The sequence below is a fragment of the Grampus griseus genome, assembly GCF_964374135.1.
Source record: "Grampus griseus genome assembly, chromosome: 8".
Classification (NCBI taxonomy): Eukaryota; Metazoa; Chordata; class Mammalia; order Artiodactyla; family Delphinidae; genus Grampus; species Grampus griseus.
Genome location: NC_139002.1, coordinates 95,699,589 through 95,727,194, shown reverse-complemented (window position 1 = coordinate 95,727,194; position 27,606 = coordinate 95,699,589). Strand labels below are relative to the sequence as shown.

Here is a 27,606-nt window from a genome sequence, read left to right as displayed (position 1 = left end):
TACGCTGTGACAGTGCTAGTGAGAGTGCCTGAAAGTTAGGAGGAGCTGTACAAATGGAAGCCTTACCTGAAGGGGAAAGGAGGGTTCCCAGGATGAACTGGCTTCCCCCTCACTCCAACTACCACCAGAAGGCCATCTCCCTGGCAACAAACCATACACCCAAACCGAACCTACTCCTTGAATCTCCAATGAGACGAGGGCCCACCATCTGCGACAACCCTGGCGCCACCCTGGATCAGAACGGGTCTTGGAGCGGGAACAGGATAGATCCCAGGCCAGCAAGATAGCAGTAGCTGAAGCCACCCCACACAAGGCCCAGGAAGCCATGCTGTGCCTGGTCCCTTGTGTACAAGCAGAAGGAACACCAGCCTAGACGTTCAGAGATGTTCTGCCACTGACTGCATGATCTGTTCTGTTCTGCCGCTGACTGCGTGATCTTGAGTAAGACCCTGCCCTGCTCTGGGCCTCAGTTTAGCACTGTAGCATGGAGATCAGAACAGAGCAGTGGTTCTCAACACCAGCGGCGCATCGTAATCACTCTGGAGAGCTTTAAAAATTACCAATGTCCTGGGCTCAGCCCCAGCCTGATTAAGTCAGAATCGCTGGGCGCTAGACGTCCACTCAGTTCGTACAGATGATGAATCCCCTTCTTTGCGGTTACCGTAAAGCCTTGTCCCGGCCAAAGCTTCAGTGAAGAAAGGTCTGACCCAGACTTCACTCAAACACACTCTCCTTTGCTTGCCTAGAGCCACACCAGAGCTACAGGCCAGGGGTCTGGGCCATGCAGCCCATCTGATGACCTGCCGGACACCGGGCCCCCACTTCCCACTTCTGAGTCTTTGCTCACAATGTCCTCAAATGAAAGCCCAGCCCCTTTGAAGGCCCAGCTCAAAGGCCCTCCCCACCCCTGCTTTCATCTGAGCCCTCCCAGCGCATTGTCCATGCCTCCATCAAACAGCCTTATTAGAAAAAGCAATTTCCACGGCGGAAGGTGTGAGTCCTGGGAGGGCCAGGGGGGCAGGGCTGGGCCCACCCATCTAGGGTGCCCAGTACAGGCTCTGACTCGCCACAGGTGCTCAGGAATGGGTGGAGTTGCATGTGCTAAGCTGACCTGCACCCGGCGGTCGCGGAGAAGAAGAGAGCAGAGGTTCCCATCCACCTTCTTGGAGCCACTTTCAGGGCATGGCTGACCTGATGCTGTGAAAGGGGGCTGGGGAGTGGGTGCCTGTCCCCACAGCACAAGGCTGGGGCCCGCCTGTCCCTCGGTGCCTCTGCTTCTGCACCTGTTAAATGACGATGAGGACAGTGGCCCCGACAAATAAGAGGGTGAATCCTTAAGGGCCCTGGACAGTGCAAGCTGCAGGCCACACCTCAGCGGGCCTCAGGCGGGAGCCCATGTGGGCAGTGGGGCGCCGGGGAAGGGGGCTGGAGAGCTTACCACAGCCTCCCCACCTCAAACCCATTTCTCCTCATTTGCTTGGCACGTCTCAGGGTTTACATCCAGCAATCTCCCTCTTAGCGAGGCCCTAACTGCCCTCCCTCCAAGCACAATCTCTCCTCAACCTCCCAGCCCCCAGCCCCCAGCCCCCAGCCCCACGGGGCACAGAACTGCACAAACACCGACAGTGGGCCTGATCCACGGCGCGGTTCTGCCCCTGGGTCCAGCCCTCTGAGGCCTCCCTTCCCTCCCAACCCAGCTCCTAACCCCCGTCACAGCTCCTGAATCCCAGAGAGAGGCCACCAAGGAGACGATGAGGCAAGCCCGACCTCCCACACTGCTGGCTGACCCCACCAGGCAGGGCCCCCCAGCACACCACACAGGCCAGCAGCACAGAACCCAAAGGAGTGCCCTCGGTCCCGAGCTCAGCTCGGCCGCCTCTGGGTGACCCTGGACCCGTCCCCTGCTCTCTCTGGCTGGCCGTGAAGGATCCTTCTGGCGCAAACGTCTGTCCCAAGCAATGGACAAAACCAGTCTAGCAATCGAAAACTGAGCTAGAGACTGTGCCCTTTTCTCTGGGGGGCTTTTTAACAATGGCTGAGGGCTGCACTGGGATGATTCCTGCACCCCTCCAGCCGGACTCTGCCTGTGAGAGGTGTCACAGTCCTGTGGCAAGGACACGCGCCCCACCCCCCATGGGAATGCTGTCAGGAGCCTGGGGCCTAGGGCTTCCAGAAACACTGACAAGGGTGTCCCAGTAAATGACTGGTCTGGCCACAGGCCTCCTCCAGAGCCCCCTGAGGGAAGCCTGTGGGAGCTGGAGGGTTGGTCCCCCAGCGCTAGACACGTCTCTGCAAAGAGCAGTCCTGGGGCCTTCAGGGACCTCTAGCACTGGAGACCCTAAAGGCCCAACATGCTCCCTTGGCCTCCTTTCCAGAGTTCGGGCAAGGCTCCCGGGAAATCAGCAGACAGCAGGACTCACCTCATCCAGTTGGCTTTAGTCTCATCTGACCCATCAATGGACTTGTAGCGGTTGTTCTTGTCCACAATCTGGAAGACAGAGAGAGAGTCTAGAATGGGCATCCTCGAGGGGGCTCTCGTGTCTCTGGACTCCTCTCCAGACCAGGGCCCAAGGACACCACACAGAACCTTCCCGAGCTCTCCCCCTGCAATGCCCCCACTGCTGCAGGACTGACCCCTGAGCTGGGGCAGGAATCCCATCTCCCTCCTCTATCTTGATGGAATACCCAGCAACATGGCCAACAAGCGGCACTTCCAATAGCATCACGTTGCACCACCAGCTAAATTCAGTCCTTCCCCTCTCTCTATGCTTTCTGTGGGAGACAGAGGCTGGCACTGAGTGACTGGGCATATGTGATTTTGGAGGGCTTCTCCTCTCCCCAGTCTCCAAATGTTCAAGAGCCTCAGGGTTTGCAATGGGCCCCTTCATCTTCTATAAAATTGTCTTTATTTCATCATCACTTTCGAATCAGAGTTCAGCTGGATATGGAATTCTAGACAGATGAACTTTATTTTCTTCCAACAAATAAAGACTGCCAAAAAGGCTGCCATAGGCGCTTAAGCAACCTACTGTCAGTCTAGTGTTGTTCTTTCACGCATAATCTGTCTATAGTAAATTTTAAGACTTCCCCTGTATTCTTGATTTTCTGCAGTTTCACTATGTGGTTTTGAAATGGAGATTTACTTTTTAAAATTCTCCTCATTACTGGTCAAGCACATTACTTGATAAGGACTTATTTCAATTCTGGGAAATTCTGAGCTATTGTGCTTTTGAGTACAGCTTCTCAGTCATTTTCTCCAGTCTCTTCCAGCAGAATTTCTATTAAACAGATATGGTAGGAGTCCAATCTATTCTCCATGTCTTACAACTACCCTTTCATAATTTTCCCTCTTTATCTTTTTGGGTGATGCTCTCAGAAAATTTCTCAGAACTCTCTTCCAATTCACTCATTCTCTCTTTGACTTTGTCTGGTCCAGAGTTTATCTGTCTGCTGAGGTTTTTCCTTTCTTTCTGGCCTTCCTTTTTATTTTATTTTTTCCTTCCATTTTAAATGACCACTTTTAATGCAATGAATATTCTTCATTCCCAGATTTTCAATTGGTTCTTTTTCATACCCATTTTTTCTTATTCTGCCTCTTTTTTGTTTCATAATGTTGTGTTCCTTCTTCTTCTAACAGCTTTATTGAAGTATAATTAACATATAATATACCATTTGATAAATTTTGACAAATGTATATATCACAATCAAGATAACAAACATATCCATCACCCCTAAGAACTTCTTCAGGGCCCCTGTAATCCCTCCCTCCTGCTTCTCTCCACATCTCCTTTTCCCAGTCCCCAGGCAAATAGTAAGCTACTTTCTGTCACCATAAATTACTTTGCAGTTTTCAAGACTTTACACAAGTAGAATCAAATGGAAGGCATGTCTGCCTTCTTTCACTCAGCACAATTATTCTGAGATTTGTTCCTACTGATGTGTGTATCAGAGTTTATTTCTCTGTATTGGTGAGTAGTATTCCACTGTTTGGATGTGCCACTATTTTTCTTTTTTTAATCTCCTTATTGATGGACATTTGGGTTGTGTCTAGTTTTTGGCCATTACAAATAAAGCTGCTAAGAGACATCACTAATAAATCTTTGTATAGACACATATGCTTTAATTGCTCTTGGGCAAATAATTAGTAGTGGAATTGCTGGGACACATGGTAAGAATAGGTCTAACTTTTAAGAAACTGCTAAACTGTTTTCCAAAGTGGTTGCGCCATTTTACATGCCCACCAGCTGTGTGCGGGATTTCCAGTTGACTCACATCCTTGCCAATACTTGGTATGAACAGGCTTTTTCATTTTAGCCATTTTGATAGGTATGAAGCAGTATCTCATTGTGGTTTTAATGTGCATTTCTCTGATGACTAATGATACTGAATATCTTTTTGTGCACCCATTTGTCAGCTGCGCTGTCTTCTCTGGTGAAGGGTCTATTCGAATCTTTTGCCCATTTTTTAAATAGTGGGGCTTTTTCTTATTGTTGAGTTTTGGGAGTTTTTAAAAAATACATTTTGGATACAAGTCCTTTATCAGGCATATGTCTTACAAATATTTTCTCCTAGTCTATGGCTTGTTTATTCACTCTTTTGGTGGTGTCTTTCTAAGAGCAGAGGCTTTAAATTCAAACAAACAAATAAAAACTCACTGTCTTTTTCTTCTTAATGGATGTTATCCTTACTTTATTTCTTTGAAGATCCTAAGGCTGTGAGTGTTAATTATCTGTTATCCCTTTCATCCACAGTAACAGAACCCCTGGATTATAACCGAATACCTGGCTACCTGTAATAACAGAATACATTTCTTGGCTTCTCCTCTGGCTAAGTTCTGGCCAATAGAACGTAGGTGGAAGTGTCATGTGTCATCTTCCTGAAAACTTTTTAAAAATACAGCTGATAGGGCTTCCCTGGTGGTGCAGTGGTTGAGAGTCTGCCTGCCAATGCAGGGGACACAGGTTCGAGCCCTGGTCTGGGTAGATCCTGCATGCCGCGGAGCGACTAGCCCCGTGAGCCACAGTTACCGAGCCTGCGCGTCTGGAGCCTGTGCTCCGCAACAAGAGAGGCCGCGATAGTGAGAGGCCCGTGCACCGCAAGGAGGAGCGGCCCCCACCTGCCGCAACTAGAGCAAGCCCTCGCACAGAAATGAAGAGCCAACAGAGCCATAAATAAATAAATAAATAAATAAAATTTTTTTAAAAAGGCAAAATTCCTTAAAAAAAAAATACAGCTGATATATGCGCTTCTACTATCCTGCTGCCTGGAATGCAGATGTAATGGCTGGAGCTCTAGCTATCAACTTGGACTATGAGGCTATAATCCAAGCATTGAGACAGTGATTAGCTGGATCAAGCTTGGTTCCTGAGGACTTAATACAGGCTCAGAAGGTATTCACAGAAGAAAACTTAATTCCTGTTTTGCTCGAGCCACTGTTATTTTGAATCTCAGTGACTCACAGTCAAACCTACTCCTGATTCAGATCCTAGTTATTTTAAATTCATTTTCAGAATATGCTACTATTTTTATTTTAATTAGAGTGAATTCATTTGTCATTGTTTTTGAAGGCTGTCTTTGTAACATTAGTTTTCTTCATTAGTTCTGGAGGTTTGGTCCAGAGGCTCATCTTGAGTAGGAGTTTGTCTGCCTACCTCTTGCTTTTTCTCATTTGAAGCAGTCAACCTGGCTCCCCTCTCCACCTCACCTGGGGCACTTCTATTTCATAGTACCCTACAGGAGCTAAAACTGATTGCACTAGACTAGAGCCCTATGGGCCTTTGTTTTCAGTTCTGTGATCACTTCATGTTTCTCTCCTCTCTCTCTTTTTTTTTCTTTTTCTTCTCTTTTTTTTTTTTGGCTGGGGCTCAAAGTGTGAATCCTCAGTCCATCTGAACTGCAAGCCCTCGTGCCCCCGCCACACACATCTTCTTTACCTATACTCTTTCTCTGGACATTCGCATCCATTTCCACACTCCCAATCTGTTCATTACTCACAGATTTTCATCTCAAGCCCCAGGTGTGAATATCTGATTTCCCATGTGACACGCCCCCTTGGATATCTCACTGGCTGCTCAAACTCACCTCAGGCTCCACCCCCAAGCCTGTTCCTCTCATTTTCCCCATCACAGTATTTGAAACCACCATCCACTCAGGTTTCAGAAAGAAAGTCATCCCTACCAAACCCCAGTGAATTGTAACACTTTAAATGAATGAACTGTACAGTATGTGAATTATATCTCCATAGAGCTGCTAAAAAAAAAAAAAAGGAAAGTCATCCTTCATGCCTCACTCTTTTTTAAATTTTATTGAAGTATAGTTGATTTACAATGTTGTGTTAGTTTCTGCTGTACAGCAAAGTGATTCAGTTATACATACATATATTCTTTTTCATATTCTTTTCCATTATGGTTTATCACAGGAGACTGAATATAGTTCCCTGTAATGTACAGTAGGACCTTGTTGTTTATCCATCCTACATATAATAGTCTGCATCTGCTAATCCCAAACTCCCAGTCCTTCCCTCCCCCACCCCCCTCCCCCTTGGCAACCACAGGTCTGTTCTCTACAGCAGTGAGTCTGTTTTTGTTTTGTAGGTATGTTCGTTTGTGTCGTTTTTTTAGATTCCACATATAAGTGATACCATATGGTATTTGTCTTTCTCTTTCTGACTTACTTTAGTATCATAATCTCCATCCATTTTGCTGCAAATAGCATTATCTCATTCTTTTTTATGGCTGAGTAATGTTCCACTGTGCACATGTACCGCATCTTCTCTCTCCATTCATCTGTTGATGAACATTTAGGTTGCTTCCATGCCTTGGCTATTGCAAATAGTGCTGCTATGAACATAGGGGTCATGCCCCCCGCTTGATCCCCACATATCTAATCCCTCAGCAAGTCCTCCAAACCAAATTTCAAAACGGCTCCTGTCTCCACTGCTTCCTACCATCATCAGCTCTCCTCCAGACAGCTACAAGAGGTCCCTACTAACCTCCCTGATGCCATTCTTAACTCTCCACTGATTCTCCTCAAAGCAGCCAGAGGAATCTATTAATGTAAATTAGATCATGTCACCCACCAGCTCAAGAAGGCATACACTGTACTTACAATAAAATTCATACTTAGGTTCACTGCCTTGAAGGCTTGTACGACCTGGTCCCTGCCTACCTCCCAACTTCTCTCAGGCCTCTCTCTCCCCCTTCACTTTTCTGCAGCCACAATGCTGTAAGAGTGAGACTTCACGCTGCCTGCCACCTCTTTTCCCCACTCTTAAAAAAAATGATATTCATGAAATATCTCAAGCATTCAGAAATTATAAAGAGTAATGTAACTGACCACCTTGTACCCATCAGTGAGAGCCAAAAAAAATGATCACCAGCATTTCTGTCCCGGACCTCTGTCTCCTCTTGCTTCAGGAAAATACATAGATGTTGTTGAAGACCATCTCTGCCTCCAATTCATTCTCTTTCCCACCCTCCCTCCGTCCTGAAGCTGGAAGGGAACCTTCTCAATTTTACTATACAAGGATTTCTTCTAAAAACAACGTACAGAACCATTTTGCATGTTTGTACAGTTTACAGAAATGACACCCAAGTGAAGGTATTATCACTTTGGCAACGTTTTCTAAGTTTCACACGGCTGGTCCCTTCCTATCTTTTGGGTCTCGGCTTCTGTCACTTCCTCAGAAGAAGGTTTTCTTGACCTGAGCCTCAGGTGGGTTCTCCCCTTCCACACCCTGACCTCCACGTGCCTCTCTCAGTATTATCTCTATAACACTGTCCTGTTGCTTCCTTTTAGAGACCCAATTGCAGGGTTTGTCTACTTGCCAATGTGGTAACTGACTGCCTTCTCTTTAGGTCATAAGCTGGTGACGGCCAAGTGCATGGCTATCTGCTCATGACAGTGGCCTGGCCCCGGTTCCTAACACGGGGCACGGCACACGGTAGAATACTGGTTGAATGAATGAAGGATTGGATGAAGAGCCAAAGTATATACTGTTAATACTTGAGTATAAAGGAAATGAGTGGCGTGCTGGAGCTGGCTCGTACTGGCTAACGAGAGCTGACTGCGAAATTTTCCAGAATCTCATGAACGAGTTGTGAAACACAGCCAGCATTAAAAATTAAATTATATAAACTTACAATTCAATACATTCTATTTTTACGAAGGTAATATATACCCAAAGCTTCCTAATGATTTTACTATATTTTACGATATCAATGTTCTCAAGGGTACTGGCATCTACCGTATCCGCGTGGTAGAGATACTATAGAATAACTGTCACGATACATCTCTTCCCAGCTACTCATTTAATGCCTTCATGTTGGCAGCTTGAAACCAGCCATGCTGGGAGCCTTGACATCAAGAAAACTGGCACATGTATCCTGCAGTACAACCATCAGCAGGCAGCAGGTTGCTAAATATTTGCTAGCACATCACACCATATGTTTGTATGTGCATAGACAGTCTGGGAGATGCGTTTCAAACTCTCACCTCTGGTTACCTCTAGAGGGGAGGGCAGAGGGAAGGAGGATGAAGCTTTTGCTCTGTTTGTCTAGCTACAAGACTATACTGTCTCCGTGGCTTAAAACTCTCAGACAAAAAAGAGAAAACATGCAGCTCAGGCTTCCCCTCCCCTGGCAATCTCCCCAGATGACACCCCAGTCTACAGGGACCTTCCCCTGGAATCTCAGGGAACCCTGTACTTTATCATAATACTAACCACCCTTCATTATCATTTTCAGATTGCTCCTTTCTCTCTGCGGGGAAAAGAGAAGCATCTGTAGGTCCCGCAGCCAGTAGCAAGAGCACCTAGTGGGTAGTGAGAGTCGCGGAGCCTGAGGAATCGGCTAGAGCCTCAGCGTCACCACCGACGAGCTGAGTGGTCTTGGGCAAGTGACTTCCCTGGTCAGGCTTCAGTTTCCTCCCCTGTAAAAAGGGGTAAAAACCAACCTTGCGGCACTGCCATAATGACTGATTTGGAGGCGCTCCATAAGAGGTCGCTGTTAGCACCGTGATCGTAATGGTGATTATTAAAGGGACCAAATGTTCGTTCTGATTAATTCTGGGTGGTAGGGGTCAACAGTAGTTGTAATCAGACTTTTTGCAGCTTCAGCTGGGCCGAGAGGCCTGAGTGGGAGCCGTGAGGGACACAGGAGCTGCCTGAGGTCTCTGTTGCTGGCTTCAGATCCCCCTAAGATCTCCAGGTTTGCTGAGGGATGTTTCTTGGTTTATCGTCCCTGTCAGTCAGGATTTTCTCCAATCGAGCATTCATTCTTTCAGCAAATATCACCAAGGGAGCAGCTACAGTGACAGGCTCTGGGGATAAAATGGTGATCTGGGAAGACAATGTCTTTGCTCTCACAAAACTCACAGTCCAGGGGATGCAGAAGAGAGGCCACTGTGCTGTCCCGTGGTCAGCAGTGTGGTGGGGAATTCTGTGGAACACGGGAGCGCAGAGCTGGAGCCCTGTACCTGGTGGTCAGTGGAGGACTTCTCGGAGGGTGTGGAATCTAAGCTGCCGTCTTGGAGAAGAAGAGGGCGAGGGGGTTCTAGGTGGAGGAAGCAGGGGCGCGCAGGATCACGGAGGGTATTTAGAGCACATCGCATGTTACTGATTAGCCCTGCCATCCGAGTAGACAGCGGGCTGTGGGCCTCAAGTCCTGCGACTGAGATGGTCCACGAAGGCCCGGTCAGGGCCAGATGCTCGGGACCAAGCCCAAGAACACTGGTTTCCCAGCATCCTCCTTTGCCTCATCCTTCAAGGTCGATTCCTTGGCCTCCTGAACCCAGCACTTCCTGGACCAGCCCAGACTCTGAACACTGTGATGTGAGAAGGACTTTGATAACCTGGGCCTGACCAGAGAAGGACGACCTGCATGGTAAGAGGGTCCCTTAGACTGGAGAAGAAGAGGCTAGAGAAAGCAGAGCCGTCATCAAATGTGGGAAGGACCACAATGTGGGGGAGGGCAGGCAAAACCAGGACCACTTAGAGGACACAGGCCTGAACTCGGCGTGAGGAATATGCATGCAGAACGGTCCTAAGATACATGTTCTAACATGCAAAACCGTCCTGCAATGGAACAAGAAGCCTTGTGAGGTGGTGAGTTTCTTGTTACTGGAAGTATTTAAGCAGTAGCAGGATGACTCGTTGTCAGGGAAGCGGAAGAAAGAATTTCCCCACTGAGTGGAAGTCTGTCCTAAATGACGTATAAAATTCTGTCTAAGAATTTTATGATGCTATGTGGACCGATCCTCAGAAAATAATATAAAAAAACATAAGGTTTGGCTCCCTGGGTCAAGCATGGGTCCATGTGGACTAGAACACTATTTCTGACCATGGTAATAATTAACAGAGACATCAATAATAAAACGTCACCCGCTGCCATTGATGGAGCAATTTTACTGTGCCAAGTACTCTGATCTCATGAATTCTCACAACTCTATGAAGGTAGCTACAACTATTATCTCCATTTTACAGACTAGGAAACTGAGGTTCAGACCCAGTAGGCAACCTGCCTGAGGCCACAAAGGAAATGTGTGGGGCAGCTAGAGTTTAGACTCTGCAGGTACAGCCCTTGCTCTTAAGCGCTCTGCAGAGTGATGGATGTCACCCCAGGCTCCCCCAAATGACCTCATCAGAATCAACCAGGATCGTGTCCTGGGCCCTCTCCGGTGGACTTCCAGCTTTGCTGCTGGTTTGAGCAAATCATTATCTTTCGCATACTGATGCGAAGGTCGGCATTTTAACAGGGAGGAACATTCTGCTTTGCGGCAGAACGTCTGCCACAATCGAGGATTCACTGTTGGACTCCTCTCAATAACCAGGTGCTGGCAAGACTGGATTTTTAAAAACCTGATTTGCCTGCCACTTTCCAGGAACCCAATGAATCCATAAAACGTTCTGATTTTCAGCTCTGCAACTCCTCATAGAGCAAAGCGGTTACAAAAACGATTTGTGAAGCCACTGACAGTTGACAAAGCTCTTTCACATGTCTCAGATGCTCCTCCCAGAAGCCCAGGAGGCAGGCGGCATCACCTCAGTCCCCGGCCACTTCCCAGGCTGGCTAGCTGAAACGTAGAGAGATAAAGAGGCCGGCCTGAACTTGAACTTGAACTCTGGCTCCTGCTATGCCCAGAAACACGGAATGAAGAACGCTTAAATTGAAAGGGGGCCTCTGAGATTATTCAGGGCCTGGGTTCCTAACTTGGTGTCTAAGGATGGACTTCGGCCAGGAGAATGGGGGGCAGTCCCTTAAAATGTGCATAGCATTTTATGAATATACATGAGTATAACCCCCTAGGTATACGAGTATATGAGTATAACCCCCTAGGTATATGAGTACATGAGTATAACCCCCTAGGTATATGAGTACATGAGTATAACCCCCTAGGTATATGAGTACATGAGTATAACCCCTTAGGTATATGAGTATATGAGCATATGAGTATAACCCCCTAGGTATATGAGTATATGAGTATATGAGTATAACCCCCTAGGTGACTCAAGAAGGCTCAAGAACCATGATCTAACCCAGCCCCACACCTCCCGCACCACCATTTAACCGATGATGGAATTAGTACAGTCAGCGCTATGTATCTGCGGGTTCCACACCCACGGAGTCAACCAACCAAGGATCAAAACTATTTTTAAAACTTTTTTCCAGAAGTTCCAAAAAGCAAAATTTAAATTTGCCACACACCAGAAACTATTTACATAGCATTTACAATAATTTACATAGCATTTACATTGTATTAGGTATTATAAGTATTCTAGAGATGATTTAAAATACACAGGAGGATATGTGTAGGTCATATGCAAACACTGCACCATTTTAGAGAAGGGACTTGAGCACCCATGGATTTGGGTATCCATGGAGGCCCCTGGAACCAATCCCTGCCGATTCTGAGGAACAACTGTACGTACTTCCTTTCATTATTCTATTTATCAAATTTCAAAAAGGCCCTGGAGACCTGGTAAATGAGGCGTGTTTACATACAATCCCAAATTCCACATCCAGGTTTTACAACTGTAATTTCACTCATCACCCCCAGCCGGTCCTGAAACCCACGTGAAGCTAACTGGAGATAATACAGCTGCAACGTGCTTATCACCTACTACACACCAGGCACGCGACAAGCATGAACAATAGCAACTCATGGGGTACGTTCCATTAGATTGTGCATCCCCATCTGATGGGTAAGAAAACTAGAGCTCAGAGAAAACGGTGACCAGCCCCAAACACGCTTCTTTCAAGCGGGAGGAATGCGAGTCCAGAGCCCCGTCACCAGTGCAGCTCTTCCTTTCCCAAGTCCCTCTGCTCTGTCTGGAAAAGGCACCCACAGAAACGAGCACCCTCTACCCTGAACACTCAGCCTCACTCTCCTTGGTAATAAATCTGGCTGTTGGTAAAACTGATGAAATGAGCCCTTGGACCAGGACTTGAGGAGCGGGGTCAGGAAACTGGCCTGAATCCTGTCTCTTCATTATGCCTGACGTGAGGGTCTTGGGGCAAGGGTGGGGGAGATAGCCAGGAGAATGTGCCCATCTGGGAGGCAGCAAAAATGCAAATAAGAATGGGCATGCTGTCAGACAGAAATTAGCGAGCAACAAACTTTATACATCATGCTACAGACCTGAAAGTTCTTCCTGGTTAACAAGGCAGAGGGAGGTGGTGACAGAGGCAGAGGGAGGTGGTGACAGGACAGGTGTGAAACTCACCCCGTGGGGTTATTCAGAACACAACCTGCACACCCATCATGGGCAACTCTCCCTAATAACCAGTGAAATGGACAAGAGACAGAAAAAAGCAGAGAAAAAACCCAAAGGCCCACAAGGAGATATCGCTTCACACCTACTAGGATGGTTAGAATCAAAAAGGCAGGTAACAGTAAATGTTGGAAATCAGAGCCCTCATATACTGTCGGTGGGAATGTAAAACGGTCCAGTCACTCCGGAAACAGTCTGGCAGCTCCTCAAACAATTAAACATAGAGTTACCATATGACCCAACAGTTCCATTCTGAAGCACAGACACAAGAGATGGGAAAACATATGTCTACACAGAAACCTGTACACAAGTGTTTACAGTAGCATTATTCATAATAGCCAAAAGGTGGAGACAACCTAACTGTCCGTGCAAGAATGCACAGATAAACAAAACGTGGTATATCCACACAGTAGAATATTATTCGGCCATAAAAAGGAACGATACCTGTTACAACGCGGACACACACCTTGAAAACATTAAGCCACGTGAAAGAAGCTGGTCACAGAAGACCACACAGTATATGATTGATTCTGTTCACATGAAAAGTCCAGAATAGGGAAATTGATAGAGACAAAGCGTAGAGTAGTGGATGCCTAGGGCTGGAAGGGAAAGAAGGGAAGAGGCGGGTAACAGCTAAAGGATGGAGTTACTTCCTGAGGTGATGAAAATGTACTGAAACTGACTGTGGTGATGCTGCACATATCTGGGAATACACTGAGACCACTGAACGACACTTTAAATGGGTGAATCGCGTGGCACATGACTTCCATCTCAATAAAGCAGCTTAAAATACCTGCCAAACCTTCAGCAGCCATCAGACAAGGAAAAGGAAACGACCTTACGTCACTGGCTTGAAAAGCCTTCCCCAGAGAAAAGGGTGTGTCCGTGGCAGTGGGAAGACCGACAGACGTCACGTGGGCATCTAGACAGTCACATTCGGGGTTGGAGACTAGGAGCTCAAGCTTTGGTTCGGAGACCTGCTTCCACACTGCATGGCCTCAGACAAGTAACCTGGCCCTTTAAGCCCCAGTTTCCCAATCTGTAAAAGGGGGATGATAACACCTATCCCATAGAACGGTTGTGAGGATACAAGAATTAAGCCACACAAATCCTTCAGTGCCCAACGAACAACAGCAATTGTTGTTGCTATTATGATGCTTGCCCACCAACCCTAACTAGCATTTGCTGAGGACCCACCGGGGTTTAAGTGGTGCTGAATTTGGCTCTGAGGGTATAAATCAGACAAGACTTCTCCTGGAGGAATTTTCAAACACCAGGAAACCCCCAAACCCCTATTGTTAAAGCCAGAAAGTTCACTAGAGATGAGTGTTTCTCAAAGTCGGGTCTTTGGATATGTTCTCAAGATCCAAAAGTTCTAAGAATGTTTAATTCAATGTTTTCCTTAAAAAAAAAAAATCAATACATGGGAACCCCCATGAGATTTCTGCCCCACAAGAGTACTGTGCTTGTGGAAACTCCCTGGTGGTCCAGTGGTTAAAACTCCGTGCTTCCACTGCAGGGGGCCTGGGTTAGATCCCTGATCTGGGAATGAAGATCCCGCAAGCCCTATCGCGCAGCCAAAAAAAAAATTAAAAAAGAGTATTGTGCTTGTGACTGAGTTGGCACCCGTGGTAGGTTGAATTCTTGGCGCAGCTCTCGCCCCTCCCTATCACCCTGGCCGTGTGACTCCGCACTAGACTCTGTCTTACAGGTGGCCCATACTTCTTCACTCCTTGACCTTGGGTTCAGCCACATGACTTATTTGGCCAATGGGGTGTTAACACGCACGATGCGGACACGGGCTTGAAACGTGCTTGTGAGGGTGGGCTTGCCTCCGGGATGAGAAGAGCTTCCCCAGGGAGCCTCCGCCTCTTCAGTCTGGGCCCAGAACAGACACACTTGGAGCAGACTTGGGCCTCGGTGAGCAGCCAAGCCCAACTAAATCAGCCCAACCGCAGGGAACCAGTGGACACACCAGAATCAATGAGGATCTGCAATCAGCCAGCAGATACCCGAGCAGGGCTAAATGATTGTTGTTCTATACGCCAGGGGTCAGCAAACCAGAGCCTGCAGGCTTAATCCAGCACCCCCCAATTGTTTTGTACAGCCCACCAGCTAAGAATGGTTTGTACATTTCTAAATGGTTGAAAATAAATCAAAAGAAGACTATTTCATCATGTGAAAATTATGCGGAATTCACATTTCGGTCTCCATAAACAAAGTCTTACTAGAACGCACACACCTCCGGCTGCTCTCACACCGCAATGGCAGGATTGAGTAGTGTGACAGACACGGTATGGGCCACAAAGCCTAAAATACTTACTATCTGGTCCCTTAACACAAAAAGTTTACAGAGCTCCATTCTATTCCACTGCTTGTCCCATTGTCACAGCTGACTGTACAACACCAATTATGACTACTTGCCATGAGCCGATGAAAAAAGAACAGATACCAAGTTTAATATGGAAATGATGCATTCTGGCAAAGACTAAGACACATCGTGGCAGTTGCATTAATGAAAGATTTCCCAGTGTTTTAAACAGAGACAAACAAAGAAAAGTGTCACGTGGCACACAAAAGCACAGGCATGCCCAATGCGGAAGAAGCCGTGTCTAAGTAGTATTCACCCTATAAACAGCACGTTAGTTTCAGTAACACATTATCCAACACAGGACATTGATTTTGTTCATTTGAATTATGTTGGTTTGTATAGTTCTGTTCATTTTATATTTTTAAGTCTGTCTCGGGTTTATAGTTGTTTAAAAGCTATAAGAAATGTGTTTATCTAGTTTTTTATGTTTAAACCTTTTAAAGTAACTTTAGAATAAAATTAATGTAACACTGGGACCCCATAAAGAATAAAAGTCAGACACCTGACCAAAGTGCCCATGAAAAGATGCTCAACATCACCAGTCATCAGGGAAATGCAGTTAAAACCACAACGAGACACCAGTTCACACCTCTCAGAATGGCTTTCACCAAAAAGACAAGAGATAACAAGTGTTGACGAGGATGTGGAGAAGAGGGAACCCTTGAGCACTGTTTTGGGAATGTAAATTGGTGCAGCCAGTATGGAAACCAGTATGGAGGTTCCTTAAAAAATGAAAAATAGAACTGCCATATGATCCACTAATCCCACTTCTGGGTATTTAACCGATGGAAACTTAACACAAAAAGGTATCTATACCCCCATGTTCACTGCAGCATTATGTATAACAGCCAAGAAATGGAAACAACCTAAGTGCCCATCAACGGATGAACGGATAAAGAATATGTGGATAGATATACAAGGGAATATTTTTCAGCCATAAAAAGGAAGGAAATCCTGCCACGTGCAATGGCATGGATGGGCCTTGAAGGCATTGTGCTAAGACAAGTGAGATCAAGACAAATGCCGTATGATCGCACTTATATGTGGAATCTAAAACAACAAGCAAACAAACCCTGAACTCAGAGATACAGAAAATGGGTGATTGCCAGAGGCGGGAGGTGGGGTGTTGTCAAAATGCAGGAAGGGTGGTCAAAATAAATTACTCCTGGGTATGTGATGTACAGCACGGTAACTATAGTAAAATATATACATATATTTTAAAAAGCGGCCTCAATATAACAAAAGTGCGAAACACAACTGCAGTGCAAGTGCTGCGGAGACAAGGAATGTTGAAGGTCAAGTTAGAAGCCGGCTTATAGTGAAAATTCAGAAGAGTTCAGAATAGTTTTTCATGCTTTATTTTTGTTCCATATAGAGTTTGAGAATTAAAGACTCAGTTCCAGCCAAAACTAGTTCACTAGCATATTATATTTGGGGTTGGGGGGGGATATCTCTGGTTTGGTTCATGATTCAGTAACCAAACTACCAGCATTTATAAAAGTTATACAAGCCAAGCCATTTAATGCTTCTGATATTAAGAGGAATCTTAGGGTTGAGGTACATATTTTTATTCCTGGAAAAGCTGATATTGAATCAATAGTGTTTTAAGATCCATAACATCTTAGAACATGAGAAAAGCAACTTTTTTCTAGCATCATCTTCCACTTTTCCTTCTAAGCACATCCTGTACCTCTGCTATACCCCATTACCATTCCACACCTCAACTTACACATGTGTCCCTGGGCCTTTGCACATGTTATGCCCACTGCTTGTGATTCCGTGTTCCCTCATTTCCTGACTCTGTTGGCCACTCACTTCAACACATCTCTCAAAAACCTAGTTCAGGATTAGAAGCAAGGACACCCCAGGAGCAATGCACACACCTAGTGCCCAGAGATTTGAATTCTAAATACCATTTCTCACTAAAGCAAATTAGAGCTCCTAAGAGAGATGGCTAGAACATCTTCTTTGGGACTTCCCTGGCAGTCCAGTGGTTAAGACTCTGAGCTTCCACTGCAGGAGGCACGGGTTTGATCTCTGGTCAGGGAACTAAAGAACCTGCATGCCACGTGCCATGGAAAAAAAAAAAAAAAGAACTTCTTTGCACAGGAAGTAAGGAAATACTAAAAGAAGGACAAGAAGCCAGTCTGAACGGGTTCCTGTTGGCCACATCTAGGGCAATTTAAAGCTCAAAATGAATAATGACGGGAATGGACTAGAACACACTGAAGAAAAAAAAGAATCCTTGAGTCCATACTGATACTAAAAATAACTTTAAGGAATGGGGTGGGGGAGAAAGTTGAGCACTTTTTTTCCTAACAGAAGAATGTCAAGTCATAAGTGTAGAAGGAATGGTTACAAATCATTTTGAACCATGAAAAATAACTGATACAGGCAAGAATCATCAATAGTTGCTAAAAGCACTGGGTTAAAGAGAAGACAAACGGACGTCACGTGTTCCTGCTATCTGCAGTGCGAAAGACAAAACACCCTCTGTGCCAAAAAATCTATAATCTGAACCTATCATGAGGAAACAATCAGACAAATCTAAACTGTGGAACGTTCTACAAACAACTGTCCTGAACTCTTCCAAAGCAGCGATATCGTGAAAGAGAAAACACAATGCAGGGAAACTGTTCTAGAATAAAGGAGACTAATGAGACATGACAAGTAAATGCAATGTGTGATGCTTGAGCGGGTCCTGAATGGAGGGAAAACTACCAAGGCCGTTACGCAAGGCAATTGGGAAAATCTGAATATGGATTGTAGTTGAGACAGTACTGTATCCATGGTTAAATTTCCTGAATATAATAATTATATTGTGATTATACAGGACAGGGGTCAGCAGACTACTGCCGGCAGGTCAAATCCAGCTCCTCATCTATTTTTATACAGCCTGTGAGCTAAGTGTGGTTTTGCTTGTTGTTTTTTTAATAATTGAAAAAAAATTTTTTTCGTATAATTTCATTTGTTTGATTTTCAAAACTTGTGAAACTCAAATTTCATTTGAACTTATATGAAATTCACATGTCAGTGCTTACAAATAAAGTTTTATTGGAACCCAGCAACGCTCATTCATTCATGTGCTGTGTACGGCTGCTTTCATGGTACAAAGGCAGAGCTGGGTAGCGGTGACAGACACTGCATAGCCCGTGAAGCCTGATGTCTGGAACTACGTCTCAAACAGTTCAGAAAAACCAAACGAAAAAGAATGTGTGTGTGCGCGCGCGTGCGTGCACGTGCCTATAGGTAGATATATGGAGAGAGACTGAAGCAATTGTTATAAAATGTTAGCAGCGGGCGAATCTAGATGCAGGGTGTGTGGCTGTTGATCATACTATTCTCATACTTCTGTAGAGTTTGAAATTTTCAGAATAAAGAGTTAATAGAAATTAACAAATAAGCACGAAACTCACTTGCTCAGACTCTCACACACACACAGAAGCCCAACCTGTTTCAAATGGGCCTTCTTTTCTTCCTGGACCAGCCCCTTGTTCTTCCCTTCTCTGAGCCCCACCCCACCCCCTGCTCCCGCTGACATCTTGCACTGTTGCAACTGTCTGCTCAACACTTCATCTATCCCAGCTACTCGGGATTTCTCAGACTCTGTTCTGGAGGGCGTCATGAGCTTTTGCACATCCAATTTCAAGTTTTAAAATAAATCTCCATTTTTACGATGGAAGCTGAAATGGAAAACACTGAAACCCCATTTCACGTCTGCTTCTCCCCAGAACAGTAGGAGCCTGGCAGGCAGAGAGGCTGGCTGACTGCGGGGGAACAATCCCACCACACAGTGTCCTCTCTATAAGGAGGCCTGGGAAATCTCCCATCCAGTCTCTACCCAGAAAAGGAGACCTCCTTGGGAGCTACCTGGGACTTCTCGAGTTATGGCCAGAAAGTACTGGTAGCTAAGCAGGCTTGCCTTTTCCCAGTGGCTGCCGGACTGGGACCTTCTATAGCTAAAAGTGCACGCACAGGTCATTATGGTATGCATTTTTAGCCTCATTCCTGGCTCCATTTAGGGTCTCCACCCTTGTTTTTCTTTCTTCTCTCTCTCTCAGTTTTAATATGCTATCATGTTATATTTGATATATGCTGCTAGGCTGCCCTAAATCCCTTCTGGAACCAGACTGGGTCTCAGTGAAAAGCTGAAACAGAAACCCTGTGCTGGCCTCCTCTTTCTCTGCCTCTTACCAAACCATATGGCTGCCTGGCGCTCCCCAAGCATCTCATGCCTGCAGCATCGTCTCTGGCCTGCAGCGCCTGAGGGCAGCCTGGCAACCTTGGCAATGACTTATGGAGTCTGTGATTTCCAGTGAGATGAGTAAGCAGAGGAAGTGGAATTTCTTTTCTAAACAGTCAGAAGTGAGAGCAAAACTCCTTCCAAGGAGGCCAGGCCATGAAGGAGAGATGCAAAGTGGAAATGGCCATTTGGTTCATCTAAACCCGGGCCCTGTCCCTGCAGGACCAGCTTTCCTCCAGGTTGAGGGGAGATGGAGAGGGACCTTGTACTGGGCAGGAAGGATGAGTGGAACAGAGTCGACCAAGGCCAGGATGTAGGCATAGGCCCGACAAGTAAGGCAGGTGGAGAGGACCAGGAGGCCGAATGAGAAGGTGGGTTCTGGAGGCACACTGCCCAGGTTTGAACCCCAGCTCAGCTACTCACTAGCCGTTTAGCTTTGTGCAGAATGACTCATTCTCTCCAGGCCTCAGTTTTCTCAGCTGTGCAATGGATAGAACAATACCTGCTTCACAGGGGCATCGCTAGGACCAAATGAGACCATGCTGTGAAGTGCTGAGTACAGACCCAGACACGTAGTAGGCGCTCAATAAACATTAACGGCTATGCTTATCCTTACAGCACCACCATCGTTTCTGCTGGAGGGGACTCTATATACTGAGTTATGGAAGGAAATGTGCTGTGTTGGATGGAGGCCAGAGCTTTGGAAGGCAGGCAGAAGGTCAAGAACAGACAAGTATAGCTTTGGGACAGGATTTGACAGATGAATGCAGTTTATTTAGGATGTGGAGTTTCCGGATCCTGGTCCAAAGTCAGGGCCGTGGTTTAGCCCACCTTTTCCCCCCTCGCACCATTCAGCCAACCCATCGTCTGAGCAGGCAGAGCTGTTCCTCATTCCTGCTTTTCCCCAGCTGAGGCCGCAACTGAGGACAGACACACAGACACACACACAGGCTTCAACGCCTCTCACTTCTCTGCATCACAAAGGTCAAAGCCTCCACGTGGTCCTGCGACCTCCAGCCATATTGTCCCTGCACCCATGCGTATGCCGCAGCTCAGAGGCCCGTGGAAGGAACCTCCAAGGAAGCAACATTGCTGCCTCTGGCCCTGCCCCTGAACGACAGGCCACGAACAGATGGAGCTGGTCTATGATCACGCTGCAAACTCCAGAGCTTCCTATTATCCCTTTTCTCTGGACCCGGACCCATGCCAGGCCACGAACCTGGGGAAGCTATCTGCTTTAGAGACTCCAACCTTTCCTGGCTGGGCTGTCCCAAAGGGTAGACTCTGATGGGAAAGAAGGGGACCCTACTAGCCCTTCCCTGGGCATGACGCTAGATTTTTCTCCCCTGAGATTTTCCTGCAGGCTGAGAAGGCATCAGCCTCCTCTGCTGAACTCCTAGCCATCCTTCAAAACCCATCCCCAATTTGCCCAGCCAAAACCAACTCCCTTTCTGCCTACCCCTACAGCCTACTGCAGCACCACAATCACCAGTAAAACTCTGGGTCGGGAATAGGCCTCCTGCCTTCCCGTCTACCTCAGTCCCCGCTCCCTGTGGCTGAACCAAAGGCTCTGTAAAAACAGAGAGCAGGGCTTCCCTGGTGGCGCAGTGGTTGAGAGTCCCCCTGCCGATGCAGGGGACGAGGGTTCGTGCCCTGGTCTGGGAGGATCCCACATGCTGGGCCCGTGAGCCATGGCCGCTGAGCCTGCGTGTCCAGAGCCTGTGCTCCGCAACGGGAGAGGCCATGGCGGTGAGAGGCCCGCGTACCGCAAAAAAAAAAAACCCCAAAAAACAGAGAGCAAACTTCTTGTATTTGTGTTACCTCCAGAACTTCCTGCTCAGTGCCCAGTGCATGGGAGTTGCTCTGCCTCTGTGAGGACAGATTGAATTTGGACACATAACCACATTCACTGCTCCCCCTCCTTAGGCATGTCTCCCCATGATGGAACTCCTTAAAGCCCCAGGCATCACGGAGGGATGCTGTCTTTGAAGGAACCCAAGGTCTGCCAGGTACCAGCTACGGGAGCTGGGGCTGCTTGCTTGACCTCTTCAGTCCCGGGTTCCCTTATCTGAACGAGAAGGGCAGCCACCTCCACCTGTGGGACTGTTTTGAGGGAGAATGGGATATACACCTGGCATATAATAATTGCTCAATGAGCAGCCAGACTTTGAAAACAAGCCAATCACCCTTGCTGGCTCCCCCTCCTCACCTCCCACTCACATCTCGATCCACGGCAATGTGGCTTCCACCCGTGAAACTGCCCCTGTCAAGCACACCAAGACCCGTGTGCCAATGGGCTCTCGATCCCCAAGCTTCTCGCCCTCTGCAGCACTGACCCCACTGCTCGACCCTTCCCAGGGCTCAGCTGCGTATATTTATATGCTTGGTTTTCCCTCCATACGCAGGCATCTGCCCTCGGCTGCTGACCCACACCTGGGCAGCAGGTGTGGACGTGCCTCGGGACAGCGCCACCTGGGCATCTCGACGTGCCTCGGGACAGCGCCACCTGGGCATCTCGAGGGCATCTCCATCTCTACCCATCCCAACCTGAACTCGCCTTCTCCTCAGTCTCAGGCACCACCTCTCTGCACATTTTAGCAGACGTCCCCCCAAACACAAGCCCACCGGATTAGTGCCCTACTACGGCTGTAACAAACGGCCACAAACACGGTGGCTTAAAACAACACAAACTTATTGTCTTCCTTTTCTGGAAGTAAGGAATCCTAAAATCAAGGTGTTGGCAGGCCTGAGTTTTTTTCAGGTGGCTTGAGGGAAGAATCTGCTTCCTGGCCTTTTGTAGACTCTGCAGGCCTTAGCTCCTTCTCCATCTTCAAGGCCAGCAGCATAGGGTCTTCCAATCTTTTCTCTCTGACTCTAACCCTCCTGCCTCCCTCTCATAAAGATGCTTGTAACTGCAGTGGGCCCACCCCGATAAGGCAAGATGATTTCTCCATCTCAAGGTCCTTAACTTGATCACGTGTGCAAAGTTCCTTTTACCATGTAAGATAACACATTCACAAGTTCCAGGGATCTGGACATGGCCATCTTTGGAGAGCCATTGTTTGGCCTACTATAGTCACCTCCCTTCACCTGCTCCAAATCTCCAGGATATCCCTCCAGGGACAGACAAAACGTTGGCCCACCTCCTTTCTACAGCCAGTGTCTCCATGTGAACCTTCTTAGGTAATATAAAAGCTTACCCATCACGCCTTATCTCTACTGTATATTCAATCATTTCTTCAGCAGGACTCCCTCCACTGGGTTTTTTAAGGAAGTTAATGTCTCATTAACAAACTCCCTTGACCCCAGTCTTCCCTCAGCCATCACTCTTCCTGTCTCTCTCCTCCACGTATTTCTAATCAAACTTCTGAGAAGTGACTACACCAGTCACCTCCATTCTAATGAGGTTTCCATCTCATTACTCTTCTGCAGGATTTCTCAGCCCTGGTACTGTTGACAACTGAGGCCAGATCATTCTTTGTTGTAGGAGGTTGTCCTATGTATTATAAAAGGTTTAGCAGCATCCCTGGCCTCCTACTTCTAGATGCCAGTAGCATGTCTCCATCTTAAGTTGTGATGGCAAAAAAAAAAAAACCATCCAGACATTTCCAACTACCCCAGAAAGGGGGCGGGGGGTATAAATTGCCCCAGGTTGACAACCACTGGCTTATAGTAACAGCTCTTGCTAAAGTCACCAGTGACTTCCCTGGCACTAAATCCAGTAAATGCTTTCGAGCCCTTCTCTTGCTTGGCTTCTCAGCAGAGCTGGACATTGCTGGACACTCTGGCCTTCCCACCCCAGGCCACTCTTGCTCTGGCTCCCCTGCAGGATCGAGCTCCCCTGCTGTACCGCTCACCGTTGAAGTTCCTCAAAGCTTAGTCCTTAGGCTGCTGCACCTCTCGCTCAGCCTGTTCTCCCTGGGGGCTGCCCTCCAGCCCTCTGGCCCCACGGATCACCTATGCACAGGTGACTCATGAAGTAACATCTCCAGTCGTCCTTTCCAAGCTCTGAACCCATATATATAAAGCTGCCTAGTTGATATCACTACTTGGATATCTTGGCATCACTCAACAATATATCCAAGGCATCACTCCAAACTCAACAAGCCCCAAACCAAAATCAGGATCTTCCCCTCAACCCAGTCCCCTTCTGACGTTCCCCATTTCTCACAGAAATTCACCATTCCTGACCTGTAGGGAGAGGAACGCTGCAGGAGTTGTTCATGACACTTCCCTCTCCCTTACTTGGGCCAATAGGTCTCTTCCCAAGTCAAATCTCTTTCATCTCTGAAGTAGTTCACAAACCAGTTCACTTGTCTCCATGTCTCTGCCCCACCCTAGCTCAACCCTCCACCGTCACCGACTTCAAGAACGAACACAGTCCTCCGACTGGGGTGCAGACGTCCATTCTTGACCAATGCCTCCACCCCATCAGTTCTCCAGCCTGCAGCCAAAGTCACCCTTTCAAAACATAAATGAAAGCTTTTCGCTGTTCTTAAAATGGAGAACGGAAGTCCCAGTCTGGCCCACTGGGCCCTACGTGACCCAGCCGCTGTCTCTTCCAGGCCCATGTTTGCTGCACTCCAGGCACACTGACCGCCCAGTTGCTCAAACGTGCTTTCTTCTGCCACAGGACCTTTGCTCATGGTGCTCCATCCATCTTGATGCCCCTCACCAAGCATCACCCGGTGGGAATTCTCCTCCTTCAATCACAGCTCAACTGTTAGCAAGCCTTCCCCGACTCCTGGCCCCATCAAATTCCTTGGTTGAGCACTTTTCTCCTAGCCCCACTGTCTCTCCATTACCTTTCAGAGCCATAATGTTACATTTATTTTTATTTATTTATTTATTTATTTGTGCGGTACGCGGGCCTCTCACTGTTGTGGCCTCTCCCTTTGCGGAGCACAGGCTCCGGACGCGCAGGCTCAGCGGCCATGGCTCACGGGCCCAGCCGCTCCGCAGCACATGGGATCTTCCCGGACCGGGGCACAAACCCGTGTCCCCTGCATCGGCAGGCGGACTCTCAACCACTGCGCCACCAGGGAAGCCCCATAATGTTACATTTATTGATGCTTATCTTATTCTTTAATTTCTTCCATCTTCCCCACAGTAAATTCTATGAGGGCAGGATGATGTCTGATCTGGTCCACCATTGCGTCCCTAGAGCCAGCCCAGTGCTTGACACAAAGCAGACCTTCAAGAGGTGTTTATCTAAAGATAAATGAATCATCTTCCTACCCCCAGCCTGCCTCTCTCTACTGTCCCATGTCCCCCTATCTGTGGTCAAGTTTGGTGCCTGAAAGTCATCATTGATAATTTTCCAATCTGAAAATCCCTCTTCCTCACCTTCACATCCTGTCTATCAACGAATCTTGGGGATTCTCCCCCCTAAATCTCTCAAACGTGCCCACCTTTAGCACTTGAGTTTAAGCCACCATCTTTCCAGATGCGAACTCCCACTCCAGCCTTTTACCTAGAATCCCAATTCTCCATTCTGCAACCTACCACGTCACACCTCTGCTTGAAACGTTCCGATGGCTTCCCCTGACCCACAGGATGAAGGATGCACTTGTCACGGCCTATGAAACACAGCATGATCTGGCTCCCACCTCCCTCTCCTGCCAATTCTCGCCGCTCTGCCTCTCAGGCTCACTGCTGCTGCCCCACCGGACTTCTTAGGTTCCTCTCTCTCAGCTGTTCTGCCTACATGGAGCATTTTTCCATCCCCCTTCTACTAACTGCTACTCATTCTTCAAGTCTCAGACCAGAGGAAGTCTTGACCAAACCCCTCAAGTAGGCCAAGAACAACAATAATAGCTGACAGTCACTGCGTGCTTACTAAAGGCAAGCACGATTCTAAGAACTTTGCAGCATTAACTCATTTCATCTTCACCATCAGCTATGATTATCCTGGCACAGAGAGGTTCAATGACTCATCCAAGGTCACATTAGATAGTAATTAGCAAACCTGGCTGACATGATGAACTCAGGCTCCAGGCCCCAAATCCCAGAGCTCTGTGAACGCTGCCATCTCCCTGTGTACCCAGAGCGTCCTGTATTCCCCCTTCAGTAGCAATTTGTCACATGCGCATGTATTTGTTCACTGCCTGTGCTCCCCACCAGACTGTCCACTCCCAGAAGGCAGGGGCCGTGCCTGTCTTGTTGGAAGCTTTCCCTCTAGCATCGGATATCACTGCTTTTTTAGCTGAACGTCATGCTATGCTCCAGGTCACCCACTCCAGAGGAGGGCTGGGGTAAACCCTTCATAAATGTCATAGAATGGCCCGCCAGACACACGCACGAGGATTCATGGAGAAATTGCCCCACCACTGATTCCGCTGACTACTGCCAGATGGGGCTCCTCCGCATGGCCCTTGGCTACCAAGGGTCACAGGGGCAAGGGGACAGCAAGATCCATCATCCACGTGTCCAGGAGTGATGGCAGAAAAGCTCTGGGCCAGGCTGGGCCAGCGTATGGCTCCCCCTGCTGGTTTCCTTCCATGTTCGTGGCACCCTTTTCCGAGGCACAGCCCAGGAGACACTCACCAGCCACGAGAAGAAGCCAGCTGATTTGTCCTGGGTGGAGATCTGCCCCTCATAGGGGCCGAAGATGTGGCCCTTGGGGATGACCTCATTTATGCAACGCACGTCATTCTCCCCACTGGCTTCCTTGACCACCTCCATGCCCTGGGGGATGGTGAGGGCCGCCCGGTCTGGGATGCCCACAGGCACCGGCGTGTCGGACACAAACACCGGGGGACCATGGTTCGGGCACTCATCCACAAAGTACTCCTGGCAGGACTCGCAGACTGGAGGGATGGAAAGAGGAAAGAGAGCCTCAGTTGGGAGGTAGGACCCCCATGGAGGTGGCTGAGGGGCTGATGGGAGGCCCACCCTGAGGACAGCGTGAGCCAGTGGAAAGTACACAGCCTGGAACTCGGGAGTCCCAGCCCTGGCTCCACCCCAGCCAGTCACAGGCCCCTGAGTCTTCAGTAGTGATAACTCACTCCCCTCCCTGGGGACTCAAAGGACACACCCACCAACATCAAGGAAGCCAGTTTGAAAAAATAGAAGAAAGATCATGACTGGAGTCAAATAGGCCTGGGTTTGAATTGCAGCTGTGCATCTGTGAGCTGTGGGACCTGACGCAGGTGGTACTTAACCCTCACCCAGTCTCAGTGTCCTCCCCTGGAAAATGGGACCAAATAATGGACACCTCAGTGGCTAACGGTGAGGATTAACTGAGGCCTGGACCTGTGTCTGGTACATAATAGGTGAGTGTCTATCTTCAGTATTCTCACTGCAAATTCCCTAAGCAGAGATGGGATGGAGGGGGGGTGGGGGGGCGGTGAAGGGCACGCAGAGTGGCCAAGAGTAGCCCCAAGCTCCACTTACACCAGAAGTCCACTTGCTGGAAGCTTTTGGGCATGATGAGGTCACGCTTCCCCTTCAGTTTCCTGGGCTCCACTTCCATGGCGGAGGGGTCTGGTCTCCTAGAGCTGGCCAGGACAGGGGCCAGTAGAGAAAGCACAAAGCGATCAGAGTGAGAGGCTGCTGGGCAGGGAAACTGAGGACGTGACCGGATGTGAGGCAGGTGGAGGAACCCCAGCCCACCTGCTTGTTCAGTGCAGTGGGTAGTGGAAAGGTAGGAGTCCTGAGACCTGGGTTCAGGCTTTCTTGGGCCACTACTTGGGTTTTTCTAGAGCCTGTGCTCACCCCTGGTCCTAGGAGTTGCCCAGAGCAGAGTATGGAAGATGAGTAAAGCATGGGATGTCTTCCCAGGGTCTCCCATCAACCCAGCCCAGCAATGCTCCCCCCCTTCTCCCTCGCCTGTCCCCACATTGGGGCCTCACCAGGGTTGGCCATACTCCTGGTCGCGGAGAGGTGAGCAGACCTCTGTCTTCACCACCGTCACCATCTCCCCCACGGCTGCCTTGGTCTGCGCCAAGCACTCCTTCATGTTCTCAGTCATTCTGTCCTGGGGACGCGAAGGCGGGACCACCACAGGAAGAGGATCAAAGAGACAGGGGAAGAGGGGTGAGTGGCAGAGAGGGCAAGCGGGGGTCTCCTGGAGTCTGGTTACCCTCCCTGCCATCCCCAGAGGAAGCGCTTGAGAACACAGACAACAAAAACAGCTGTAGCCCAGCCAAGAGGAAATGCCATTTCTATCCCGGGCTGGTCCTGGGGACGACTGGAGCCACCAGCCCCATGGGGTCAGGGGCC

At 48.2% G+C, this 27,606-nt stretch overlaps 1 protein-coding gene across 1 annotated transcript in view; it reads right to left on the bottom strand.

Annotated features, from left to right (window-relative positions):
- PRDM11 (PR/SET domain 11) overlaps positions 1-27,355 on the bottom strand; it is a gene marked incomplete at both ends in the record, with an annotated part of 47,809 nt that extends 20,454 nt beyond the window's left edge. Inside the window, 4 exons of the mRNA XM_082660584.1 lie at positions 2,421-2,488; positions 25,930-26,192; positions 26,779-26,882; positions 27,237-27,355. Of these exons, the coding sequence (XP_082516710.1) occupies positions 2,421-2,488; positions 25,930-26,192; positions 26,779-26,882; positions 27,237-27,355 (554 nt within the window). The remainder of the gene's footprint in view (positions 1-2,420; positions 2,489-25,929; positions 26,193-26,778; positions 26,883-27,236) is intronic.
- Between the last annotated feature and the right edge of the window lie 251 nt (positions 27,356-27,606).